At 31.6% G+C, this 24,284-nt stretch overlaps 3 protein-coding genes and 1 pseudogene across 6 annotated transcripts; 2 read left to right on the top strand and 2 right to left on the bottom strand.

The window, feature by feature from the left end:
- Positions 1 to 2,431: 2,431 nt before the first annotated feature.
- Positions 2,432 to 6,575, top strand: LOC104757499 (transcription factor bHLH111). Of its 2 annotated transcripts, XM_010480246.3 has the most exons (7): positions 2,432 to 2,908; positions 3,781 to 4,318; positions 4,484 to 4,600; positions 5,669 to 5,737; positions 5,862 to 5,927; positions 6,058 to 6,096; positions 6,170 to 6,575. In XM_010480246.3, exons 1-7 carry the CDS (start codon positions 2,592 to 2,594, stop codon positions 6,344 to 6,346), a joined length of 1,323 nt encoding a protein of 440 aa, XP_010478548.2. In that variant the 5' UTR covers positions 2,432 to 2,591; the 3' UTR covers positions 6,347 to 6,575. The 2 variants fall into 2 exon arrangements, with proteins under 2 accessions (XP_010478548.2, XP_087350404.1); XM_087494278.1 differs by lacking the exon at positions 6,058 to 6,096 and having other exon boundaries at positions 2,438 to 2,908.
- On the bottom strand, positions 6,548 to 8,057 carry LOC147924152 (F-box only protein 12-like). Of its 2 annotated transcripts, XM_087494280.1 has the most exons (2): positions 7,056 to 8,056; positions 6,548 to 6,921 (listed from the first exon to the last, which is right to left on the bottom strand). In XM_087494280.1, exons 1-2 carry the CDS (start codon positions 8,002 to 8,004, stop codon positions 6,893 to 6,895), a joined length of 978 nt encoding a protein of 325 aa, XP_087350406.1. In that variant the 5' UTR covers positions 8,005 to 8,056; the 3' UTR covers positions 6,548 to 6,892. The 2 variants fall into 2 exon arrangements, with proteins under 2 accessions (XP_087350406.1, XP_087350405.1); XM_087494279.1 differs by having other exon boundaries at positions 6,548 to 8,057.
- A 5,252-nt stretch (positions 8,058 to 13,309) lies between these two features.
- Positions 13,310 to 14,851, bottom strand: LOC104757497 (F-box only protein 12 pseudogene; annotated as a pseudogene). The gene has a single exon (XR_015586204.1). The product of XR_015586204.1 is annotated as an F-box only protein 12 pseudogene (transcript).
- A 1,764-nt stretch (positions 14,852 to 16,615) lies between these two features.
- LOC104757496 (protein RGF1 INDUCIBLE TRANSCRIPTION FACTOR 1-like) lies at positions 16,616 to 19,705 on the top strand. Its single transcript, XM_010480244.3, has 4 exons — positions 16,616 to 17,073; positions 18,311 to 18,385; positions 18,462 to 18,599; positions 19,137 to 19,705. Exons 1-4 carry the CDS (start codon positions 16,858 to 16,860, stop codon positions 19,446 to 19,448), a joined length of 741 nt encoding a protein of 246 aa, XP_010478546.1. The 5' UTR covers positions 16,616 to 16,857; the 3' UTR covers positions 19,449 to 19,705.
- Positions 19,706 to 24,284: the final 4,579 nt, after the last annotated feature.

Below are 24,284 nucleotides of genomic sequence, written 5' to 3'. Positions count from 1 at the left end.
CTTGGATGAAGATGCTAGAGGGACTGCGTTCCTTAGAAGAACTCGTGTGTAATTTTTTTAAGTTTTCGTACTAAATTTGGAAGGGGCTTTGTCTCCACTCCTTTAGCAAAGAAAAAAAAAAAGGAAATGAAAAATATCGTTGCACTTGCATGCATGAATGGGCTTCTGAAGAACCAAACACCAATAAATAAATGGGCCTAGAACACTTTCATGACTGGCCTAATCTTTCTCTTACACTAAATTTTATATAGTTTTCATGTAACCAAACTTTATAAATCACCCATTGATGTTTTTCCTCATTAAAAAACCATTTTGGGTTATGGTGCTATCGATTGGTTATTGACTACAAATAAAGAGTCAAATATAAATGATAATGAATATTAACAAAAGTCAACCTCAGAAAATTTGGCCACTCAATCTTCTTTTTTAAATTGCTATTTATTAAAATATGATAAAAGGAAATAAAAAGATGTAGCAAAAGACAAGAAACTTTTGGAGTGGAATTGGACTCGGATTAAAAGGGATGAATGCCTGAGAAAAATAAATAGCGCACCAAGAAACGATAATAGTTTAATTATACAGGCGTGATTATTGATTAATACTTTAAATTATCTTTTTGAAAACAAAAAAAGTTAGGGCCAGTATGGAATCGTAAACTTTTATTTGCTAGGTTTCGTGTCACCAAACAAGTATGCATCAAATTAATTAAGCTTAAGATATAAGTCAATATTAAGAAACACAAAACTACTATCTGTTGTGATTATCAGACATCTCCAACTAGTAATCTTTTTCTTGTGCAACCGAACTCATGACTTTAAAAGTTTATTTTTGTATATAGTGTTCCATAATACACAACTCATCAATATGCTTACAACGGATAAAATTGCTATTGGTTACATATATCTTTCACTCGATCAAAATAACTGAAAACTGGATTGCCCACACACTGAGAAAGGCTATGGAATGGAGTATTACATGAAATATGAAATTGGAAAAACGAGTGCTTTTGTGTTTGGTGATTTGAAACCTTACATTATAAACATTTAATATTCCATATTGCCCCTTACTTTTTTGGCTACCGAAAAAAAAGAAAGATTATAACGTGTATCAATAATAATCACGCTTGCATATTTAATTAACATATCCAAGTTAGTTTAATTTATTTGTTTGGCATCATGTGTCCACTTTTTACAATAATTGGACCCAAAAAAGAATTAAAAGAAATAAACCCTATTGCCCCTTCTACACCTTTCTCCTTCGCCCTAGGTTTTTTCTTTTTTCTTTTTGGTATGATCAGAAGCTCAAGTCTTTCTAATTGCATTAACACAACATGCATGTAGAAATCAATAAACTATATGTATATCGTAAACAGTATTTAGTTGATAAGTTTTAATGTTCTTCATCTAAATCCCTTCAATTTTGCGCCAGATATTATATATTTTTAGTTTCACTATCAGAAATTTTGTTATCGATCAAAGAAAAAAATATATAAAAAACTTTTGGTCGGCAAACCAACATCTTTATTAAAGCAGGAAAGCAAAAGAATGGACGTTGGTCAAACCTAATGTAGCAAGGGAATCAAGCCAAGTAATTGGCTTCTCATACGATATGAACTCATCAAAACAATACGAATGAAATTTTGATAAACGTATTGTATAGAGATATAGAACCAAATCATCGTAAAGGATTACCTAGCTAGTGACTATGGCCCGAAGTCCGATTCAACTCCTTGTGCACTCTTGAAACGCGGAGCTTTTAATACGGCCACACGCCTTATCTCTCGCCAATGCAGAGGTCGAGACAAACAATTTTCGGGTATGTACCTATAAACATCAAACCACCCACCTTATACCTCATGTCAAGGAGTTTTGGCAACCGGCCGCATTTACTTGTGGCGGAGGCATATTGTGGTACGTAATAGGTGAATTGTGGATTATAGGTTGGCCAAATAACAAGTCTGATGGCAATGTCTCTTTCTCGGAGGCAAAAACATGTTTTGGAACCCAATTGGTTCCTAACTAATCATATATTGATTGCGGCAAATCTTTGGAATCTTTGAAACTAAACTAATCTCCAAGAATCTAAAATGTTTGAAAAAAGAATTATTACAAAGAAAACAGTAACCATTTGGGTAGTATCAAATGGTTCATGGCATGCTGTTTATAGGAATCTATCTTTTATAGTTTGTTGCGAGTCTGCATGTTAATGTCTAGGCCAAAGATTAATACCTACCAATATTACATTATTAGCTTCTATAGAATTTAACTGATTAAAAAGTATTCCTAGATCCGTCTTGTTACCGAAAAAAATGTGACAAGTTCATGTAGAGGTCAAACACATCTTCAATTGACGTACGATCTTACGCAGACCGCATATAAAACATCTTCGGTGGCTTAGATACATATATATAACTATATGTAGTTTTAAATGTAACTTAGTGGACATACCCCACTCGCATATAATATTGTCACCACCACCGATCGTATCACATACACTTTATATTCTCTAATGCACATATCCTCTAGACTCTTAACCAACAAAATAAAAGACGAAGCCTAAAAAAAAAAACGGTTCGAAGAAAGGCAAAAAAAATGTTAAGGGAAGAATGCACTCCAAGTTCATCATGGTGGGAAGATGTTCAACATCATCATAACGATCATGCAAACTCCATTACTTCGACGTCGTTTTACCATAAGAGTAGTACTAATATCTCAAACACAAACGTTAGCTGTGAAGAAGACAATCTCTCGATCTCTACCGTAAACGCTTCAAATCGTTTGGACCTAACTGCTGAATCCTCGAATCATCACTCTCTCTCGGCTCCGGCTCAGCCTCCCTCCTCCTCCGATGAGTTACTCCGCGACCATGTCGCCTCTTCTCACAATCATCTATGGAGTCTTGCCTTCTTGTAAGTATCTATCAAAACACTTTATAGTTATCTTATCCACTCATGAATTATTCTTCTTTGACTTTCGCGTTATTACTTGCAATTCACATAGCGGTAATTGTAGATTCAAAGTTTTTTTTTTTTTTTTTTTTTTGGTTTAATAGATTCAAAGTTTAGCATAAGGTTTAAAGTTTTACGCTCCATTCCATAAAGATATCGTCTAGTTCATATTATTGTTATTTTTCTTTGTTTTAAAAAAGAATGAATATGCTTTATGCTTCCAGGTCTAAAAAATAAAATAGAAAAAAACGTTAGAAACAAAAGAGAGGTCTAAAAGTTAGTTTACAAAAGTGAATTAGTAGCTCTTTTGAATTATTGTTCCCCAATAAATGATTTAACGTTTGATTGGTGAGGGTATGCCTATAATTTTGCACTTATATAAGATCCATCTTTTATTATTGGCCACTCGAGATATGTAGTTTATTGTTTTTTTTTAAGTAAAAGAAAGTTGTAGTAGTTAACTATAATTAATATATTTGTTTTTGGTATATTGCGTCTACTAGATCAAATATTATGTTTTACAATTTTTAAAATACAATGTTTTCTTTTCGTAGCCATTACTTGAACAATATATAAACGAAAACGTAAAAACGCAAACGAAGAATTACCATTTTGTATTTGCTTAGTACTTACAATTTCTCAAAATTATTTTTAGTGAAAGTATTGCAATGTAATATGTATAGTTTCTTATTCTGTAAGCAAAAACAATAAGCTAGCATGTAAATTACCCATAAATTCATAATATATATAAAGATATAGAGTTCATATATACCTTATGTTTTGTATAAATATCACATTTCTAAAATACACACATTTATATATAAAATGAACAGGCCTGGTAGAAGCTTAGGAGATCAAATGATGGATCATCATCATCATAATCACCACTTAACATCTTCAAGAAACTCATCAACAACATCAGAGTTACAATCATACGAGCCAGCCTGCGATAACGGTAACGGTTGGGTCTATGACACAAACCAAGTTAGGTACGATCAACGTAGTGACCAACGGCTGTCAAAGTTAACAGATCTTGTAGGGAAGCACTGGTCCATCGCGCCACCGAATAATCCCGACATGAACCATAACCTTCATCATCACTTCGATCATGATCATTCTCAGACAAACGACGATGTTTCTATGTACAGACAAGCCTTGGAAGTGAAAAACGAGGAAACTCTTTGCTACAATAATGGCTCAAGTACTGGTGGTGGTGGTTCGTTGTTCCATGATCCTATTGAAAGTTCTAGAGGTTTCCTTGATATAAGGTTAAGTCGGCCATTGTCGGATATTAATCCGTCGTTTAAGCCATGCTTTAAGGCCTTAAACTTATCCGAGTTTAACAAGAAAGAACATCAAACGGCATCACTGGTACGTATACGCTATACCAAATCTGTTCATATCATCAAATATATGATGCAATAGTGTAAAAGGTGTTAGATTCATTCACCATTCAACTCCACAGTTATACAAATATTACCAACTAGTATATATATGTACCGACGTTAAACACGAACTTGGAAGCTGTTTTTGTAGGCAACTGTGAGGTTGGGAACAACAAACGCCGGCAAGAAGAAAAGATGTGAAGAAATTTCCGATGAAGTCTCGAAGAAGGCCAAATGCGGCGGTGGCTCTACACTTTCACCGGAGAAGGTAATCTCTATGCTATATATGTGTGTACGTAAGTACGTATAAATGTAGGGGTGGGCGTTCGGTTTTTCGGTTTGGTTTAGGTTCGGTTTTTTCGGTTTACGGTTTTTTTGGTTTTATAAAAATGGAACCATAAAGAAACCATATGTAATTCGGTTTGGTTACGGTTAGGTTTTTTCGGTTTATGGTTTTTTTGGTTTCATAAAAAATGGAACCATATAAAAACCATATGTATCACAGTTCGGTTCGGTTTCGGTTTGGTTCCGGTTTTTAATGGTTATTTTATACTTTTAAAAAATATATAGTTGATACATAACTAAAAATAAACATAAAAGTAAAACCTAAACATAAAAAAAAAAAATAGAATCCAAATTTAGTTTTGTAATTCGATAGATTACTAAGAGATCAATAACTATAAGCCCAATAAAGAAAAAAAAATATTGATATTGTTATACAATTTAAAGTTATAAGTTGGAGAAACTAATTATATCTAATTTATCCTAAATTTTTTTAAAAAACCAAAAAAACCATTCGGTTTTACGGTTTTTAACCAGACCAAACCTAAACCAAATGCTTAACTAAAATGAAAACCAAACGGATTTTTAGACTTAACCATAACCAAACCAAACCTATTATTTCGGTTCGGTTCGGTTTTTCGGTTTTCGGTTATAATAAATGCATGCCAAAAAATAATGAGTTTTAATTTTTTAATCGGATGACTAAAAAAACAAAAACAAGTGAATATACATTTATCTACTTAAACAGTAAAAAATTTACGTTTTTCTTTTTCTTTTTTGATGAAAGCAAAACTGTACGTTGACAAGCACTAACTTTGATAGTTAAATTTGTTTTGATAATAATCTTTATTTTTCTGTTGAAAAATTGGTAACTACATATTAGATTTTTTTTAATTATTGATGTATTTAGGTATCGAGTCGAATATTATTTAGGTATCGAGTCTAATATTGCAAATTTGTTTGAAAGAAACTATACTGGTTAAATAATTAGAAAGTCAAAACCGTTATACAGTACTTACATTATTATTTTGGAAAAAAAATAAATAAATGGCAGGAACTACCCAAAGCCAAGCTTCGAGACAAGATCACGACTCTACAGCAAATTGTGTCTCCCTTTGGAAAGGTACTACAAAGATAAGACCGTATTTTTTCTTTCTATTTAGCTTTTAATTTCTTTTTCTCTCTTTCAACGTTCCTTTATATGTTACAAGGAAGAAAGTAAAACATTTGGTTTGAAAACATTTCAGACGGACACTGCTTCTGTGCTTCAAGAAGCCATCACTTATATAAACTTTTATCAAGAGCAAGTAAAGGTAACGTGCTTTATATATACGATAAAATGTAACGAAAATAATAATTGTTGCCTACATATGCAAGCATATATATACCCATAATTACTTATATTAATTAACAATTTGGTTGGTGATTTTAACCACTATACAGCTGCTAAGCACTCCTTATATGAAGAATTCAGCAATTAAGGTAACATTTGAAGGAGAAAAAGGTGTTAAAATATTTTAGAAAAGAAAATTTATTTAGTTATGTATGGTTGTAGGATCCATGGGGAGGATGGGACAGAGAAGATCACAACAAAAGAGGACCAAGACAACATCTAGATCTAAGGAGTAGAGGGCTCTGTTTGGTTCCTATTGCTTGCACCCCAATCGCGTACCGGGATAACAGTGCAACTGACTACTGGAGTCCCTCGTATAGAGGTTCTTTGTATCGTTGATTACAAGCACGGTCAACTGGTATAGCTAGAAAGTGTGTAGAGAATACCATTTGATTAAATTTATGGTAGCGACGATAAACCATTTGGTGATTCTGCAGTAGAACGAAAAGAGTAGTATGTGTATAGATAATATATATATATGCATATTAATCAGTGGGATCGGATTCACAGTTGTTCCTTAAACATTGTGATATGGTCATATAAAGAAGACAATAATTTTGGAGCTTGATTTAGGTATACTACAATGCAGCACAGACTAGTTTACTAATGCACCTTTAAAACATACACTACTGATTAGGCGTTTCTGTGACAAATTTAGGTAAGCCAGCAAAATGATGATAGAACTAGAAGAAAACGAAAAACAAACTACATAGAACAAAAAAAATAGCTAAGCCAACAGAGTGATAGAGCAGGTTAGCTGATGATAATCCATACTTGATCTGCTCCTTCTTCACAGACTGAGAAGACTTGGAGAGGCCAGGAGATGTATGGCAACAAAGGCCTAGTTCTAAAGTGCTTGACTTGAGTAGCATTGCATCATTAATACTAAGATCCTCCACATAGTCTACAAAGGCCTGTAATTTGCAATCACAATCAACTCCAACACCTTGGATTTCAACACTTTGGAAAGTTTTCCTTTCCGGATTGAAGTAGAAAACATTAAACGGTGCAAGAGCAGATGCAGAATTCATCAACAAAACAATGTCACCTGTAGCGGTTACCCCATGAACAGAGAGGTACTCTTCAACATTACGGAAATCACTCCCAGCACTCAAAGTGTAGTCATACTTGGACCATTCCTGTTTCTCAACATCCTCTAGAACACGCATACGCAACTCAACAGGTCCAAAAATAGATTCACACACCAACTTAATCCCACCTAACTTCCCCTTATAGTTAATCAATTGATCAAAACGGCTTTCTACGCCTACGAACTTGAATGTCTCAGACCTAACATCAAAGCATACTATCACATTAGACCTTCTTCCATCATAATAATCAATATGAGCTGAGTAATACAAAACACCATCGATGCAAATCCTTTCCCAAAAAGGCTCATGAGTAAAAGGACATCGGATCTTCCTCCACCTCAATTCCCCAGTTCCTAGTGTCAAGATATAATGATCTGTACCACTAGAAGCTATATATTCAGGATTATTCATGAACAATACCTTGAATTCCTTGTCAATCGGATCAAACCCTAAATAGCTATAAGAAGGACCTCTAAGTTCAGGTAAAATCACATACTGTCCTGTGAGAGGGTTACATATCACACGCTTTAGATCTTCTTCATCTTCCCTTGGGATACACATATTATGGAAATAGATCAATCCAGAGGCATAGCTACAGTTGCAATCGCTTGTTCCTTTAGAGAACTTGATATGAAAATCAGCGGCGGATACTACAAGAGAAGACTTCTCAGATGGATTCTGAGGCTGAGGCGTTGAGTAAAAGCTCCACTCACCGTCTTGTAGTTGTTGTACCGCAAGTAAGAGTCGTGGACGAGCTTTGGACCTGGTTAGAAACAAGTCGGTGAAATCCTGACGCCGGAGGATGGTTCTCCATAGCTTCGACATGCAGCGACACCTCGCTGCTGATTTTGCTGGCAATCTCGAGACTATCTCGACGATGAGATCAGTCGGGATCGACTTCTCCATTTTTGCCCCGTCTTGTTTTGTTGATCGGACGGCGAGAGTGAGTGTATATGTTCTTCGCCGAAATATCTCCATCGACCTAAGTAGATGATGTTAGGGGCCTTTGGTGGATTTGAAATTGAACATATTCAAGCCCAATAAGCATATGGGCTTTTTACCATCAAAATCTATATATTATCTCAAATATGATAAATAAGTTTGGGAAAACAATCCTTCATATTGCACCACAATTCCATATAATTCAAATTGCGATTTCGGGCGACACAAATCGGAAGTTCTAGACGTTTCTCCCTAATTTGAAAGTTCGAAACCTAATTACACACAAACGTTTGATTTACTGGTTTACAACTTAAACTGATACTAAACCACTTATAACCAACGCTAAACCAAATTAAAAAACCTGACCACTTAAAACCAATACTAAACCAAATTAAAAATCTGAACCATCTCCTTCTCTTCCTTATTCATCTCCCGATCACGAAACAAATAGAATTAGGGGGGGTTATTGGATGTATGATTTTGATGGATTTGGAAATCCGAACAAAAATCATGTGTTATTCAATCATTGATTTTAAAATACTTATCAAAATCATGTGTTATTGGTTCCATGATTTACAAATACTTTTTAAAATCCTCTGTTATTCATTTAATGATTTGTTTTTGGATTTCAAAATCCACATTATGTTTTATATGGATTTGAATGGATTTGATAGTGTAAAATAGAATGATTGAAATCCAAGGATAAAACATGTTATTTCGAAATCCATCTGTTTTGATTTCTAAAATTTACAATTCCATATGGATTTAGAAATCATCTCTCTAATAACAGCTTAGTTTCGATCTACAATTCTGTTTGTTAAGAAAAAATATTCAAATATACTGAATTAGTTCAAAATGTTTCAAAAGAAAACAAGATAAACCCCTTCCCTGAGTATCTCCAATTTTTCTTCCAGGTAAAGGTAATTACAAACTTAAGAATGTTGAATTGTCTCAAATTCTCAATCTCTCTCTCCCACCTAGGCATAATCAAAGAATTATACTTTTATCTGATATCGCTTTAAATTAGGTAGATAGATTTTAAAAAGTTTGAAATTAATCTTATCAAAGAAGAAATTATTTTGTTTGGTTGTAAGGATTCTAGAGAACTAGATTTTAACATGCGGTACACTACGAAAGTACATTTTTAATAAAATTATCAAATCAAAAGGTGTGGTGGTTAGTCAATTTTATTTGATGTTTATAATTGTATTTATATAGTCGTATTTGATTGTTAATTCTACGATTTAACTCGTGGTATAACGCACGAAAATTCGTTTTCTACATAATCATAATGTAATCACTTTAGATATGTTCAATATTTTAATATTGATGGTGTTAAAAAAAAATGATGATTTATCCTTGTTGTAGCACCAAATTAATAATATTTTAAATTTATATTAATATCGATTCAAACCGTCTCGCCATATAGCACTGTCCCTTAGTCATATTAGTACTATCTATACTATTAAAAGGGAAGCATTTTTAATAAGTAACATAGACTAAAAAATTATTACATGAAATGCCAAACATATATTAAATGGATTACGGTTAGCCAAAAAATCAGAGCCAAACAGGTATTAATTGATATTTTAGTGTAGATGAACTTAAAGAGAACAAATAAAAATTGCAGCCAAACAATATGATTGCACGATATTAAAGTGTATATTTCCTAAAGTTAAACAAATCTTCCCACAGATCGACCCACGTATTTAGCATGTCAACCTTTAATGTAACATATAACAATTCAAATTATATTGTTACAATTAGGAGATTACAATATTATAATATCTTTCCTTTAAAAAATTATTCCTTTAATAAAATATCATCTTTGACAATTTACACATAAATTTCGGATAATTACCATATTCTAAACGATTTCGAAATATTCTTATATATAAAATTTTAGCAACTTACCAATTATAATTATAGACGATATGATTAAATCTTAAATACTAGAAAATAACTTTTTAAACATGCCCTACAACTATAAATACAGTAGACGTAATGAAGGTGTAACTCATCTCGAATACTGCAAACCATCTAAAATTACAAATTTTTCCAAAAAAAAAACAAAAAAATGGCTGCAAACAATGATTTGGAATATACAAGTGAAGATTGTACCCAGTTTGAGGCAATATCCAACTTTCTTAGAAGAAACCTTGAAGATGATACTCGATGATGATGATGTGAGAATACATCATTTATGTGTAAGAAAATTAAGTTAAAAAAAAACAGCATAATAGATGAAACAAATTTTATTTTAAATGTTTTTGTTTTAATCTTCTATATGTCTGTTCACAACTTCTCAATTTTAGGATGGAGTGAAGAAAAAAAATGTCAAAGAATTAGAGAGATTTGTGATTAAACTCGATTGGAAAATAATTGAGAAGAATTATGTTTCTGATTTGCAAGTTTCTCTTTGATTACAGATTTAAGAGGCAATGGCAGATGCATGCTATCATGATCATAGTTGGAACTTGGAAGCTATTTTCAATCAATTCTCTATGTTGAAAAGGATACCATCTACAGTGTACATATAACTATAAAGTTTACAAGGTTTACATGTAGGAGTTATATTTTCAAAATTTACTTTGTCGAAGTTTATTTAGTATTAATTCAAATCTATTCTGATTAGTTTTCAAATGAGAAGTTACGAGGATTAAATTACTAACCTCTTATTTCTATGGAATGGCAGGTGCTTGCATATGCTTCTCTTGCCTAGATCCATATTGCTTAGCTTTTTGTCTAACTTATTAACATGACAAAAAAGAAACTGATTTTGTCTTTCTTTCCAATGTAAGAGAGTATATTTGACGGCAAAAAAAAGTATATTAGAAAGGTCATTCAAATTATCTATTATCAGAATAGTTTTAACAAAATCGAGCATCACTTTAATATTATGCCTAAAACCCATAATCGGATTTGCAAGAAAAAGTTTATATTAAATTTTAATCATTTACTAGACTTGGTATTCTAGATCAATAATCGTAGAAAATAAGAGTTGTGATGGTGACAATGATATTCTGCGAAAACAATAAAAATCAAGATGTTGAAGTCACTGAGTCATTCAGTTTCTCATAGTTATAGTTTGAGAACAATTTACAGAAAACTTTTTCTTTTCTTTTTTTTTTTGTTGGACAAACAATTTACAGAAAACTAAACAATTAAAAACACACTTCGATTCAAAACTTTAATAACATACACAAAACAAGAGAATAATAAAATTGTAAGAACCTGATCAACGTTGATGACTGATGAGCCTTGCTTTGACTGATAGAGGAAGGATGAAGAACCGCATGCGTCTTCACCAATTGCTTTCAGAGAAACTTTCTCTTTCTAATTTTTGGTTCTCGAAATTGACGGAAAAAAAAGTAAAGTTCTTGACAGAATTTTTTTCCTTGGGCCGTTTAAAACCCAACAGTAATTTCAGTAATATAAATTACTGAAATGTTTAGAAGAATTGTTCTTAAGAAAAAAAACTCTAAATATGCTCCAAACTCATTTTTATATTACCTATTTGGCACAAAATTAATTCAAAGCATGCATACTTACATCACTAATTAAGGTTGGACAACTAAAATTCAAAATAAAATTTTGGGAGAAAGAAAACAGGACGAGATTTATTTAATTTTCCAGTGAACCCGCAGCTTTTCAGGTTACTTGTGAGCTTACAATGATAAACCAAATAAGTAAATATAATCTATAAATTTTCAGGTATATATTATCTAATCTATAGTATTAAAATCTTATAATAATTTGTAATAGATATGAAATAATTTGTACCAAATGCCCAACTGATATATGTTCGGGTTATAAATGTTATACCAAATCTTTTAGTTATGTTTTGATCTGTTGGAATAAAATATAATATTTTAAATCAGTAAATTATTATTTAAACTATAGTTATGAATGAGAAAACATGATATATATGGGATGAGACGAATCTGAGATCTAGAAATAGACATACCACCTTTTTTTTTTTTTGTCTTTACTTATAACAAAAACGAATTTAATTATTCTGTTTGTATAAACTGAACTAAAAACAAATCTATTACTAAACAGGTACAAGTTTGGACTATGAATGTTGATTCCTAAAAAATATGTTTACAAGTATTACCTCACATGTATATAATATAATGCATATAGGATAGTAAACTTAGTTTTTGAAATCAATTTTGCACGTACGTGCGGGTCTGAATCTAGAAGACTTACAACAACCATTAGCTTTGCCAAACGTAATTGTACTATGTATGAAGGACTAAAAAAACTTTATGTTAAAATTGATCCGAAAATTTATCCCCGGAAGCTATTTTACAACTATGCATACTATTTTTTTTATTTTACAACTATGCATAATATTTGTAATACAATATTTTTACAAAAAAACTCTCAACAAACCCACAAAACAAATTTGTAATTAACAAAAACATAACAAATTCTTTTAGAAATAAAAAAAAAACTTATGAAAATATCCCTGCACGTATGTGCGGGTCCGTATCTAGTTTATAATAAACTTGAACCATTGTCTAAAATTTTATACCCGATGTGGAACATAATACATACACTTTTTTGATTGAGTAATATACATCTGTTTTAAAAAATTCATTGCAACATATGCAAAATAACTTGTATTTTTATTATATATTTTATGTAATAAAATAATATTTAAAAGAAATAAAATCATATAAGGATGAAAGGAGAGAAAAAAAATTGGAAAATTGTAATTGGATATATTAAGGAATGATTTTAGGAAATTTTGTTAAATATAATAATATTAGTTTCTAATTTTCTTAACAAACGATAAATGTCAATGACATAGGATTGTAAATAGTATAGAACTTCAAGCTTTCTTTTACAAAATGTACTTGCAAAATGTATATAAAAAAATTAATTGAGAGATACATGGATAAATAAAATAATGTTAAACCGAGTTTATTCTTAACGAGCTGACTTTTTAGTCTTTAAAAGCAATGACACATTTGGTAATAATATAGTGAAATTGTAGACATTTTCAAAATGTACTCCACTTTTAATAATATTAACATTATATAAACATTTACACTCTCTTCTTCTTCACACGCACACTCTCCAAATTTAAGGTCCAAAGCTCCCAATCAAAACCTCATTAAATTTATGGTAGTGATAAACCATTTTGGTGATTCGGCAGTAGAACGGAAGAGTAGTAGTATGTGTATAGATAATATATGGATTTTAACAACAGTCAATGATATGCAATTGTTCCTAACTTACAACCTTAAACATTGTGATATGGTCATAGAAAGAATACAATAATTTTGGAGTTTAATTTAGATATACTACAATGCAACAGACATCGTCTATTAATGTACCTTTAAAACATACTACTGATTAAGCGGTTTGATCTTATGTCCCATGTGTGACAAGTTTAGCTAAGCTTAGCCAGCAGAATGATAGAACTTTAAAAAGAAAACGAAAAACAAACTAAATAAAACAGCAGATGAAATCGCTAAGCCAACGGAGCGATAGAGCAGGTTAGCTGATGATAATCCATACTTGTTCTGCTCTTTGTTCTTCACAGATTGAGAAGACTTGGAGAGGTCAGGTGATGTATGCCGACGTTGTCGTGGTTTAGGCATCTCGGGAACTATATTTCGCCCTAGTTCTAAAGGGCTTGGCATGAGTGGCATTGCATCGTTGAGACTAAGATCCTCTACATAGTCTACAAAGGGGTATAGGCCGCAATCACAATTAGCTCCTCCAACACCTTGCATTTCAACAATTTGGAGAGTGTTCCTTTCGGGATTGAAGTAGATAACATAAAATGGATAAGATGCATAATCCGTCGACAAAACAATCTCACCTGAAGCAGTCACCCAAACAACGGATCGATCGCGACTAAACTTAACAACTCGACTCGCAGGCCTCAAAGTATAGGCATGTTTAGACCATTCCTGTTTCTCAACATCCTCAAGAACACACATACTCAACTCAACACAACTATAAGCATACTCCAACTTAATCACACCTAATTTCCCCTTATAGCTTACCAAATGATTATAATACCGTTGTGCGGCTATGAACTTGAATTTCTCAGACCTAACATCAAAGCAAACTATCACATTAGACCTTCCTCCATCATCATCATCAACTTGAGCTGAGTAATACAAAACACCATCGATGCAAATCCTTTCCCAAAAAGGCTCATGAGTAAAAGGACATTTGATCTTCCTCCACCTCAATTCCCCAGTTCCCAGTGTTAAGATATAATGATCTGTATCATTATAAGCTATATAGAAACAGGTAGACATGAACAATACCTTGAATTCCTTATTAACCGGATCAAACCCTAGATAGCTATACGATTCACCTCTGAGTTCAGGTAAGATCACATACTGTCCTGTGAGAGGGTTACATATCACATGCTTTAGATCTTCATCTTCCCTTGGGATACACATCTTATGGAAATAGATCAAACCAGAGGCATAGCTGCAGTCGTATCCGCTTGTTCCTTTAGAGAACTTGATATGAAAATCAGCGGCGGATACTACAAGAGACGACTTCTTACATGGATTCTGAGGCTGAGGAGCTGAGTAAAAGCTCACTCACCGTCTTGTAGTTGTTTAACCGCAAGTAAGAGTTGTGGACGAGCTTTGGACCTGGTTAGAAACAAGTCGGTGAAATCCTGACGCCGGAGGATGGTTCTCCATAGCTTCGACACGCAGCGACACCTCGCTGCTGATTTTGCTGGCAATCTCGAGACTATCTCGACGATGAGATCAGTCGGAATCGAGTTCTCCATTTTTGCTCCGTCGTGTTTTGTTGATCGGAATCGGACGGCGAGAGTATGTGAAATATCTCCTTCGACCTAAGTAGATGATGTTAAAGGGCCTTTGGTGGATTTGAAATTGAACCTATTGAAGCCCAATAAGTATATGGGCTTTTAAACATCAAAATCTGTATATTATCTCAAAAATTATAAATTAGTTTCGATTTACAATTCTATTTGTTATATTATTTCAGGTGTTTTCTCGACAACGGATTTTGAATTTTATTAGAACAAACTAGTTTGTTACGTGACACCACCAATAGTATATCGATGTTAAGTTTTCTAAAAACAAAGAACAAATAAGTTATAATATTAGAATTAATTTGAAATTTCATTTTCCTTTTTAAAAAAAAAATATTTAAATCATCTATGCTAGACCAACTTGGAATCGCATGTAAAATGAAATTTCAAAATGTAACTTCGATCCTATTCTTGTGAGTTGTGATGCATGCTCAACGGTTAGTCTTCCACAATCTCAGAAACCATGCACAACTAATTCTAATAACCAAAATTATATACGAACTAAGGAACACATTTTTATAGAGCAGATTTAACTAGTCAAGATACAAAGAGAACAAAGAATATGAGAAAGCTTTATACGAAACCGAGGTGAGGAGAAAAGAGAAGAGTACTCAAAAGTTTTAAACAAAAGAAAAGAGTAGCACTCTTGCCAAGGCCAACGTCCCTGGCTCTGCCATCCATACACACTCTCTCTTGTGTGTGTTTTGTTCGTTCTTGTTTATTAAATTAATAAACATATCATATATACTAACCAGACTAATGTTTTTGGCATATATCTAAATTATAGTATTTATAATAGTACATTATACCTTATTATTTATTAATTTAGAAAATTTATCAAAAAAACAATAACTCAACTGGTATAGAACTCACGACAAAGCCTAAAAGTTACTGATTTAAGTAGCTTTTGAAATGAAATCAAATAAAATTTGTTTTGGTTTTAGGTTTGAGGAGATGTACTAGTCACAATCGTTTTATTTTAATGTTAAGATCCATAATCATATATTCTTAACGTCGTGTGATTCACTCCATATCTTTACACCTCCATAAGATTTACAAATATCTTTTAAAGGTGAATTCTAGCTAGTAAAATCTTTAACCAGATAAAAATTACCTTTTCTTTTGTTGCTACTTGCTAGTGTGGAACGACGGTAAAAACATGACTCATATATCATATCCTAAAAAGGTAATTTAGCCTTAGAGATCCGTCCAAACAAACTAATCTTCTCGGACACTTGTCCTTCACAAAATTATAAGTATATATCCTAATAAATGCACACAACAACAACAACAAGAAGAAAATAAAGAGATATACATTGTATACACACCAGTAATATACTCTACTAGTAATATTGTTTCAAGTAAAGTTTCAAAAGGAAACAAGATAAAACCCCTCCGGAGGATCTCCTCGAATCTTTTTGTTCCATGTAAAGGTAATCAAAAACTTAAGAATGTTGAGTTGTGTTATTGTCCCATGGAAAAATCAAGATTTAAACTTCAATATAATGTATGATGACACTTTTTGTCACACAAAAATTTTGATATTTCGCCAATGGAGAGAAGATTTGATCTTTTTGGGAACAATTCGTTTTCTCAATAAAGACATTCTCTCTCTCTCTCTCTCTCTCTCTCTCTCTCTCTCTCTCTCTCTCTCTCTCTCTCTCTCTCTCTCTCTCTCTCTCTCTCTCTCTCCCACCCAACCAACACTTTCTCTTTCTATACGTAGCGACAATAATTCTGGAACCTCCTCTACATTACAAAACAAATAAGCAATATACATATATATATACACACACGTATACATATAGCATTAGATATTATATAAACATTTACACTCTCTTCTTCTTTACACACACACACACACTCTCCAAATTTAAGGTCCAAAGCTCCCAATCAAAATCTCAATCTTTCTTAGGGTTCTTGTTTCTTCATCAATAGGGTTATATATTGAAATTGAGTGAAAATTTTCGAACTCTTTTTAATTAACATAAATGGTTAGAGAAGGTGAGGAGGAAGAAGAAGAGATGATGATGATGGTGGCAACGAAACCTGCATGGCTTGAAGGACTACTGGCTGAAACATTCTTCTCGAGCTGTGGAATCCACGAAACTCGCCGTAAAAGCGAGAAGAACGTCTTCTGCTTACTCTGTTGTCTCAGTGTTTGTCCTCACTGTCTCCCTTCCCATCGCTCTCATCCTCTTCTTCAGGTACTAAACTCACTTCCAACAAAAATTTTCACTAATTTTCTCAAATTTTAATTGAAATTTTCTCGTTGATCTAATGACAAATTTGAGAAAATTTCGATGACCCTTGATTCGATCTCGAGACAATTTCAATACCCATGTTTTTTTTTTTTTTTTGTGATTATTGATTTTGTTTGTTTTTAATTTGATGAAAACTTGTACTTACTTACACTTATCACACCTACGCAAACTAGAATCACTGCGTACGTAACTACGTACGTATGTTTTATACTGTTACTCCGATTAAAAAAACAATCATGAAAAAATATGTTTGGATTGTAGTAAGACAGTTTACTTGGTAACTTGCACCCATCTTATATTACTCACAACCACGTTAGCAAATTTAAGCCTAAATTTTCCAAAACCCTTGTTTTTGTGGATTTTTTTTTTTTTTTTTGGTTATTTTCCCAGAAATTTTCTCAATTCCATAGAAAAAATGAATTGATGGGTTTTGTTTTTACTCTGGCCTCGGATTTGAGTTTAATTGGAATTCACATGCACATAGTAGTAATCTTTGTAATTGAAAATTATAGAGCTTTTGGAAATTGTACTATAAAAACTTTTTATTTTATTTTAATGGACCTTTCATTATCATAAACTTTTTCTTCTCCCCAAAAATATGTTTCTTTTAATAATAATGTTCATCTTCTTAAAAGACCCTTTAAGCCATCTACTAAGATTTGGTTTGAGTTGTACTCTAATTAAAGTCTAAACATATGATCAGTTCTCTAATTTATGTTGTAAATTGTAGATGTTTGAAAGCATGTATACATATTTTATGTATGTGATGATAGTAATTGGACTTGAATTGTCTATTGTGTGGATTTGGTTTGTTTCTATATATAGTATGTATCTTTTCACATCTTTTATTTATTCTTTCTTCTTTTCAATTTGCTTGGTTCCTTTAAAATTTATTGTCTTCTCTGCTCAACTTCTCTTGAGCTGTTGCTTTCAAAGAACATCAAAGCTTTGACCAAATTCCTTTTCCTTCACTTCCCTTTACTTCTTTCCCACAGGTTTTTGTTTTTATCAATTTCAAATTTTTAATCATTATCCACTATTCCCCAAAAACATTATTGGTGCAAGTAAATCCATCCTTGGTTTGATTTTATTTTTGGGAGAGAAATTTTTTTGCAGTAACTATGATGTTTACCCTAATTTACATTCTATCAATTAAGCCCTTTCGTTTATGAATTGGCAGGTGAGACGATACGTATACCATGACGTCGTACGGCTGAGTGATCTTGAGAAGCTCATAGATTGTTCATATGTTCAGGTGAATACTATATTTTTTTTTTCAGGGCTTTGATGTAAGTTTAATTTGTTGTACTGATTGACAATTTGTACGTCAGCCATATACAATTAATGGAGCCAAAGTGATATTCATAAACCAAAGACCACAATCAAGAGCTAAGGTGTCTTCAAATGTTTGCTTCACTTGTGATAGAATCCTTCAAGAACCATTCCACTTTTGTTCACTGTCCTGCAAGGTAAATAATATATTACATATTCATTCTTTTAGTTGAATATGAAGATAAATTAAACCTTTTAATTTGAATTTATTTTCTTACTAGCGCAATAAAAACATGTAAATTTAGTTAAGTTGTTGGCATAGTTGACTCATGAATATCAAAAGTGAGACCCAATAATTCTTGAGATTCTCTTGTTTATTGTTTTTATTCTAGTAAAAATTAGAAATAATAATAGAATAGAATGATTGCTTCAACTTTTAACCATATGAAATACTAGTAAAGTTTATTTTTTAATAAATCATTACTCTCAAGTTGAAATAACAAAACTTTGGGAAACAGCTGTTTTTTTTCTTTCTCCATGCTTTATAATCATGCTAAAAAAATTCTTGGATTATGTGTTCATTTGTTTAATATTCTTAAACACATGTGCAAGTACAAAGTGGGCACTTTCCTAGGTTATGAACTATCATGTCCAATATTAGTCATATGTATTGTTATTATTATAGTAGGACACAATTATGTTACCTAACAATGATTAAAAAATTTTGAATGCAGGTGGATTACTTATCATATCAAGGAGATGATTTATCAAGCATTCTCTATAGAATTGATGAATCGGATTTCACGTTCGAGGGTTTGAGAATGGACGGACATGATCAGCTCGAAGAGATGTCGACGATGGAGGATTCAGAGGATATGATGGTCATTTCCGATCAATCGGAGCAAGGTAACAACAGTAGTAGTAAGAGAGAGAAGAAGAAGAAGAACAAGAACAATAAGCAAGAGAGCCATTACTTGCGTGGGATGGTTCTTTCATCACTTGGTAATAGAAGGAAAGGTGCTCCTCATAGGGCTCCTTTTTCATAAATATAAAAAAACTATAGGCAAAAATAATTTTGAAAAATAAGCATTCTATATATAATATGTATCGTGTTTCTTCTGTTAGGTACATGTTGTAACGGGTACGATAATTAGTACTCTTTTATCATGAAAATGTGTTTACTTTTATGGGTTTTTTTTAATTTCTTTTGTGGGTCGAAATCACTTTTTTCTGTAACTTTTATTTTTTTGATGAATTATTGGTCTCTTCTTGAATAATAAAAAAAGGTGTATGTGATTTTAGTTACTACTTTATAAAAGAATAAGTGAGTAATAAAACAAATAATGAAGAGGACTCGTAGTTTGGGTAATTTTCATTGGGAGAGGCAAGAGACGACAACAGGTTTTCACGGGGACAGCTGAAAAGTATCATCAGCTGCGTCATCAATTACACCAACACCGTTTTTTTTCTGCTTTACCAATTCATTGGTTGCTCGGATATCCCTTTTTATTTATTTTATTATTGTTATCAATTTACTCAGGATGTATCTTACAAAATTGAATTCCCGCACAAATTCGAGTTCGTGTAATTTTATTCTATATATTGCTTGATGTTTCTTAGAATTGGATAGTTATATAAATATCAATAATATCATTAGTCAAGACTCAAGAGTTATTTTTAAAAACTAATTTAACATAACATATGCTACATGCCTACATCATTAAAACTTCGGACACATGTCGAAAGTACCAAGTAAAAACACACAATTTTTGCTTTTGTGTTTATTGTCTTAACATCACATGTGTTCGAATTATACGTATAAGAACTAAACTATAAGCAATACATGAGTAATACATAACAAAAAAAAAGACGACAGGCGACTTAGATTAATAAATAATACCAATAATTATTAAATTACATAACAAAAAAAGGAGGAACTAAGATTTTAATTTTAAATACCAACAATTAGTGCACCGATTATGAGATTGGAAAGTCTCTGTGTATCGACGTTTACGTTATGCTTCGTGGTTAGCATTAGGCGTACGATATGGAATCAAGCACGGAAGCGTTACCATACGCTCTGTGCCTTGCCATTAACTAGAGCGTAACTACTAAGTACTAACTAGCTAGTACTATGCTTTTATGTTTTGTTTTTATAATTAGCTTGTTATAGTACACTATAGAATTGCTTGAAAAAAAAACAGTACTATAGTATTGAGGAAATAAAGGGTAAATTTATGACTTCGGAATTACTACAACAATTCAACGTTGATTTAGTAGGATGCAATCAATAAAGTATTAAGTAATTAATTAGTACTATCTCCTTTTTGATAAAAGGGAAGTACACAACATTATTTTGGTAGACTTTATAATTTTAATAAATGGTTATAAATGGTTACAAATAGGTTATACATAAGTTATAAATTAATCCAAATATTAATTGGTTACAAGTTGATAGTTCATATATTAATGGTAACAAATAAAACCTTAATCGTAACCGAAAATCTTAAACGGGATATTCCAAATCTGACCTAACATCCTTCCAAGCTTTTACTATAAATCAATGTCTTTAAAACTGGACCGGAAGGTGAACCGGAAGTCTTTCGGGCCACTGGATCAACAAGTCGGACAAATTGAATTACGGGTCAATTAGTTTATTAGTTTGATTACATTTTATGAATATAACATCTACTTTTCTATAAATATATGAATAAAACATACATAATTAAGTACTAAACAACTAAAATTAAACTTTTAAATGATTAGATAAAATAACTAACTGATTCTTTTATAAATAACAACATTTATTTATAATTTGGTTTAAGTTTAAAGTGTGACCAAAATAAAATATTTTAATTTGAGACCGACAACCCGATCCGATCCGCCAGTTCAACCACCGGTTCACGGGATTTTAGTGGATTTTTATGGTTTTTTGCGGGTTTTATTTGTTAGGTTTTTAGAGGTTACCCGGACCGAAATACCTATCGGGTTGTGGTTGGATCGAACCGACCGGACGGTCCGGTCTTGGTTAAAAAACATTGATATAAATCATTCAGATCTCCATTCACCAAAATACATCTCTCATATTCATACAAAAAATAATTATAATAATCGTTTCTTAGTTTACAATGCTAAACATCTTATAAGTTATATTTTATTTTGAAATTATAATATAAATAAAAGAAACTTTAACCCATGCTATAGCACGGATCCAAATCTAGTATAACTAATTAATTAGTAGTGATTTTATATTACGTCATTAACAAAATCGGATGCATAGGCAAATTTGATAACGCAAAGTAACGCTAACTAGAACTTGGAACCTAAACGTGGGGTTTCAACAATTAGGGTCTTTTATTTTATGGAATTTTTTTTAAAGTTTGTCACAGTAGGTCATGTGTAGTGACTACACATATTAAAGAAATATAAAAGAAAGAAATAAAACATTGGTTTTTTAACTATTGCTCTTTAGTTTTCACAATCCAATTAGTGTGGTTCTGAAAAACGCTTAATTATAAATTTATAATGATCTATTCAATTAAAATGTAGGAACTCTATGTTTGTTTTATACTACTTTATAGTTTATAGTTTTATACTATGCAATTGCATCTTAGGATCCTTTCATCGGGAATTAAAACCCACCTCATGGTCGGGGAATTTTGTTAAGTGTTTCTTATGAATAAAATGAACTATTACGGGTTATAAAAACATTTGAAAGGACAATTATGAAAGCAAATTAAATCGTTTTTAAAAAGACGATGTCAGGATCTTTCTTACACCATAAAACTCCAAACCGGTCATTAAAAATTACCGACGAAATACAAATTCATAAAATATGATTATTAGTATATTGTATTCAGTTGTCAGTCGAAACTTTAACGTTACACTTAACCATCAGAATTTCATGTTGATGACTTGATTCTTTTTTTTTTTTTGAACAAAAAGATGACTTGATTCTAATTGATGATATTTAGACAGATGAACATGAATCCGTATATATTTAACAACACCAATTATGGTTTTAACCAAATATCTGAAGGAATATAATTTAAGAAAATGTCACTCACGTGTGCGTATAAGATTTACTGAAAATATTAAGGAATAAATATATAAATAAATTTATTAATAAAAAAAATCAACACATCTATCTAATTTTTTTTAATTTATTAGAAATAAAAGGGGAATATATTTTCAGAGATTGATGAGGATATAAAGCACATGGTCGGTCCAGTACTTCTTTGTATTAGGTTTCCATATTTGTAACAATCTATGCAACAGTTGTAGCATAAGGCCATTGGCGTACATACAGTAGGTGGCAATACGGGCTTTTGACACGTGTATTTCTCTGCCAAGAATGCCTTCATGTTCTTTTCTCTTCTCCCCCACATGCAAATGCAATGGCTTTGGTCTGAATATTTTGTTTGTTCTTACGATAATAATAAAATTAGAATCCCTAACTTAGTAAGGCTAAAATAGCTAAATGTATCAGTAATTGATATCTTTTTTGGTTATTGGAAGCAAACACAATTTTATTAGTATCTTATATACTGATCCTTTTGTTTTATCGATGATTAATTTCTAGTAAAAAAATTATATAAGAAAATATTATAATTGGTTATCAATAATTTTTAATTTAATAATATCATGACTAGTTTAAGTATAGTTTTAACTTACTATATTAATTAAATTCGGGATATATAGAAAACATGAAACAAAATAAACAATTAATAAAAGAAAGGAGGAAATATTTTAGGAATACAAATAGATAGATGGTATATCTGATTTTTTTTCACCATTTTTTGGTGAGGATCTATATGATTTTTTTTTCTTTTACAAAATAATAGAGAAAAGGGAAGAAATATGGATCTTTTTATTTGTTTATCGGAAAAAGAGGCATAAGGCGGAGAGATGGGTTCCCATTCACCAATTCAGACTTTCTCAAGAACCATGCCAATTGCCACCTGACTCCTGACGTTCGTTTTTTTTTCTTTTCTTTTTTTGATAAAAAAAAACTAGAACAATTTCATAATATAATATAATATGATCTCATTAAGTATTTAGGATGCACACGAAAAACAATAGCAATAAACTATAGTAAGTAAAACTTTATTATCAGTATTTTAATTTTCACTGCAAAATTCATATTATTATTTTTTAATTTACTTTTATCCTATAAATGATTAAAAACAAAATTTGCAACACATATAAAAATACATTAGAGTAATACAGTATGATTTCATACGATTAAAAACAAAATTTGCAACACATATAAAAATACATTAGAGTAATACAGTATGATTTCATACACTAATGCATCACTATGTAATATATATATATATATATATATATTTAGATGTAAATATGATAATGGATATGTATCACCTGGACAGCCTGTGCTTCAAGGCACAAGAGGTTCGAGGTAGTCGGACAGATAGGAAACAATAGGACGTGTGTGTGTCACATATACAGCCTTAAGTTGCAGAAGTCCACTAAGATCTCTTTCTCTATCGTCGGAAAAAAATTTCTATATAATATTATTTATATACTCTCCCTCCCCCTCATATATATGTATACATAATACGTTCTATACAATATTGAATGTACTGAGCACAAACATAAAGTAAAAATTATCATTAGTGCGACATTGACGTCACGCTGTACGTGGAACAAATAAAACTTATAACAAATTTGTACACTTCATTATTTTTTTGCGTATACTACATTTTCAGAGCGATCACCTTCTCCCCCATATCTACCCAATATCATCGTTGTGGTAACTAGATGATATTTATCTAGCAATCTTGTAATCACTATAACTTAAAATGATAATTTAGTACTTAGCCTTCCCTTTGCCTATCTAAAAAATTATTATAGTTTGTAAA

Source organism: Camelina sativa, chromosome 17 (genome assembly GCF_030686135.1).
Source record: "Camelina sativa cultivar CO46 ecotype springtype chromosome 17, ASM3068613v1".
Classification (NCBI taxonomy): domain Eukaryota; kingdom Viridiplantae; phylum Streptophyta; class Magnoliopsida; order Brassicales; family Brassicaceae; genus Camelina; species Camelina sativa.
This window is presented reverse-complemented; position numbering and strand designations above follow the sequence as displayed.

Coding starts and splice junctions, on each gene's coding strand:
- LOC104757499 (XM_010480246.3), top strand. CDS start 2,592: ATGTTAAGGGAAGAATGCACTCCAAGTTCATCATGGTGGGAAGATGTT. Junction 2,909..3,780: donor CTATGGAGTCTTGCCTTCTT/GTAAGTATCTAT, acceptor TAAAATGAACAG/GCCTGGTAGAAGCTTAGGAG. Junction 5,928..6,057: donor TTTATCAAGAGCAAGTAAAG/GTAACGTGCTTT, acceptor ACCACTATACAG/CTGCTAAGCACTCCTTATAT.
- LOC104757496 (XM_010480244.3), top strand. CDS start 16,858: ATGGTTAGAGAAGGTGAGGAGGAAGAAGAAGAGATGATGATGATGGTG. Junction 17,074..18,310: donor GCTCTCATCCTCTTCTTCAG/GTACTAAACTCA, acceptor ATGAATTGGCAG/GTGAGACGATACGTATACCA. Junction 18,600..19,136: donor TTTGTTCACTGTCCTGCAAG/GTAAATAATATA, acceptor TTTTGAATGCAG/GTGGATTACTTATCATATCA.
- LOC147924152 (XM_087494279.1), bottom strand. CDS start 8,004: ATGGAGAAGTCGATCCCGACTGATCTCATCGTCGAGATAGTCTCGAGA.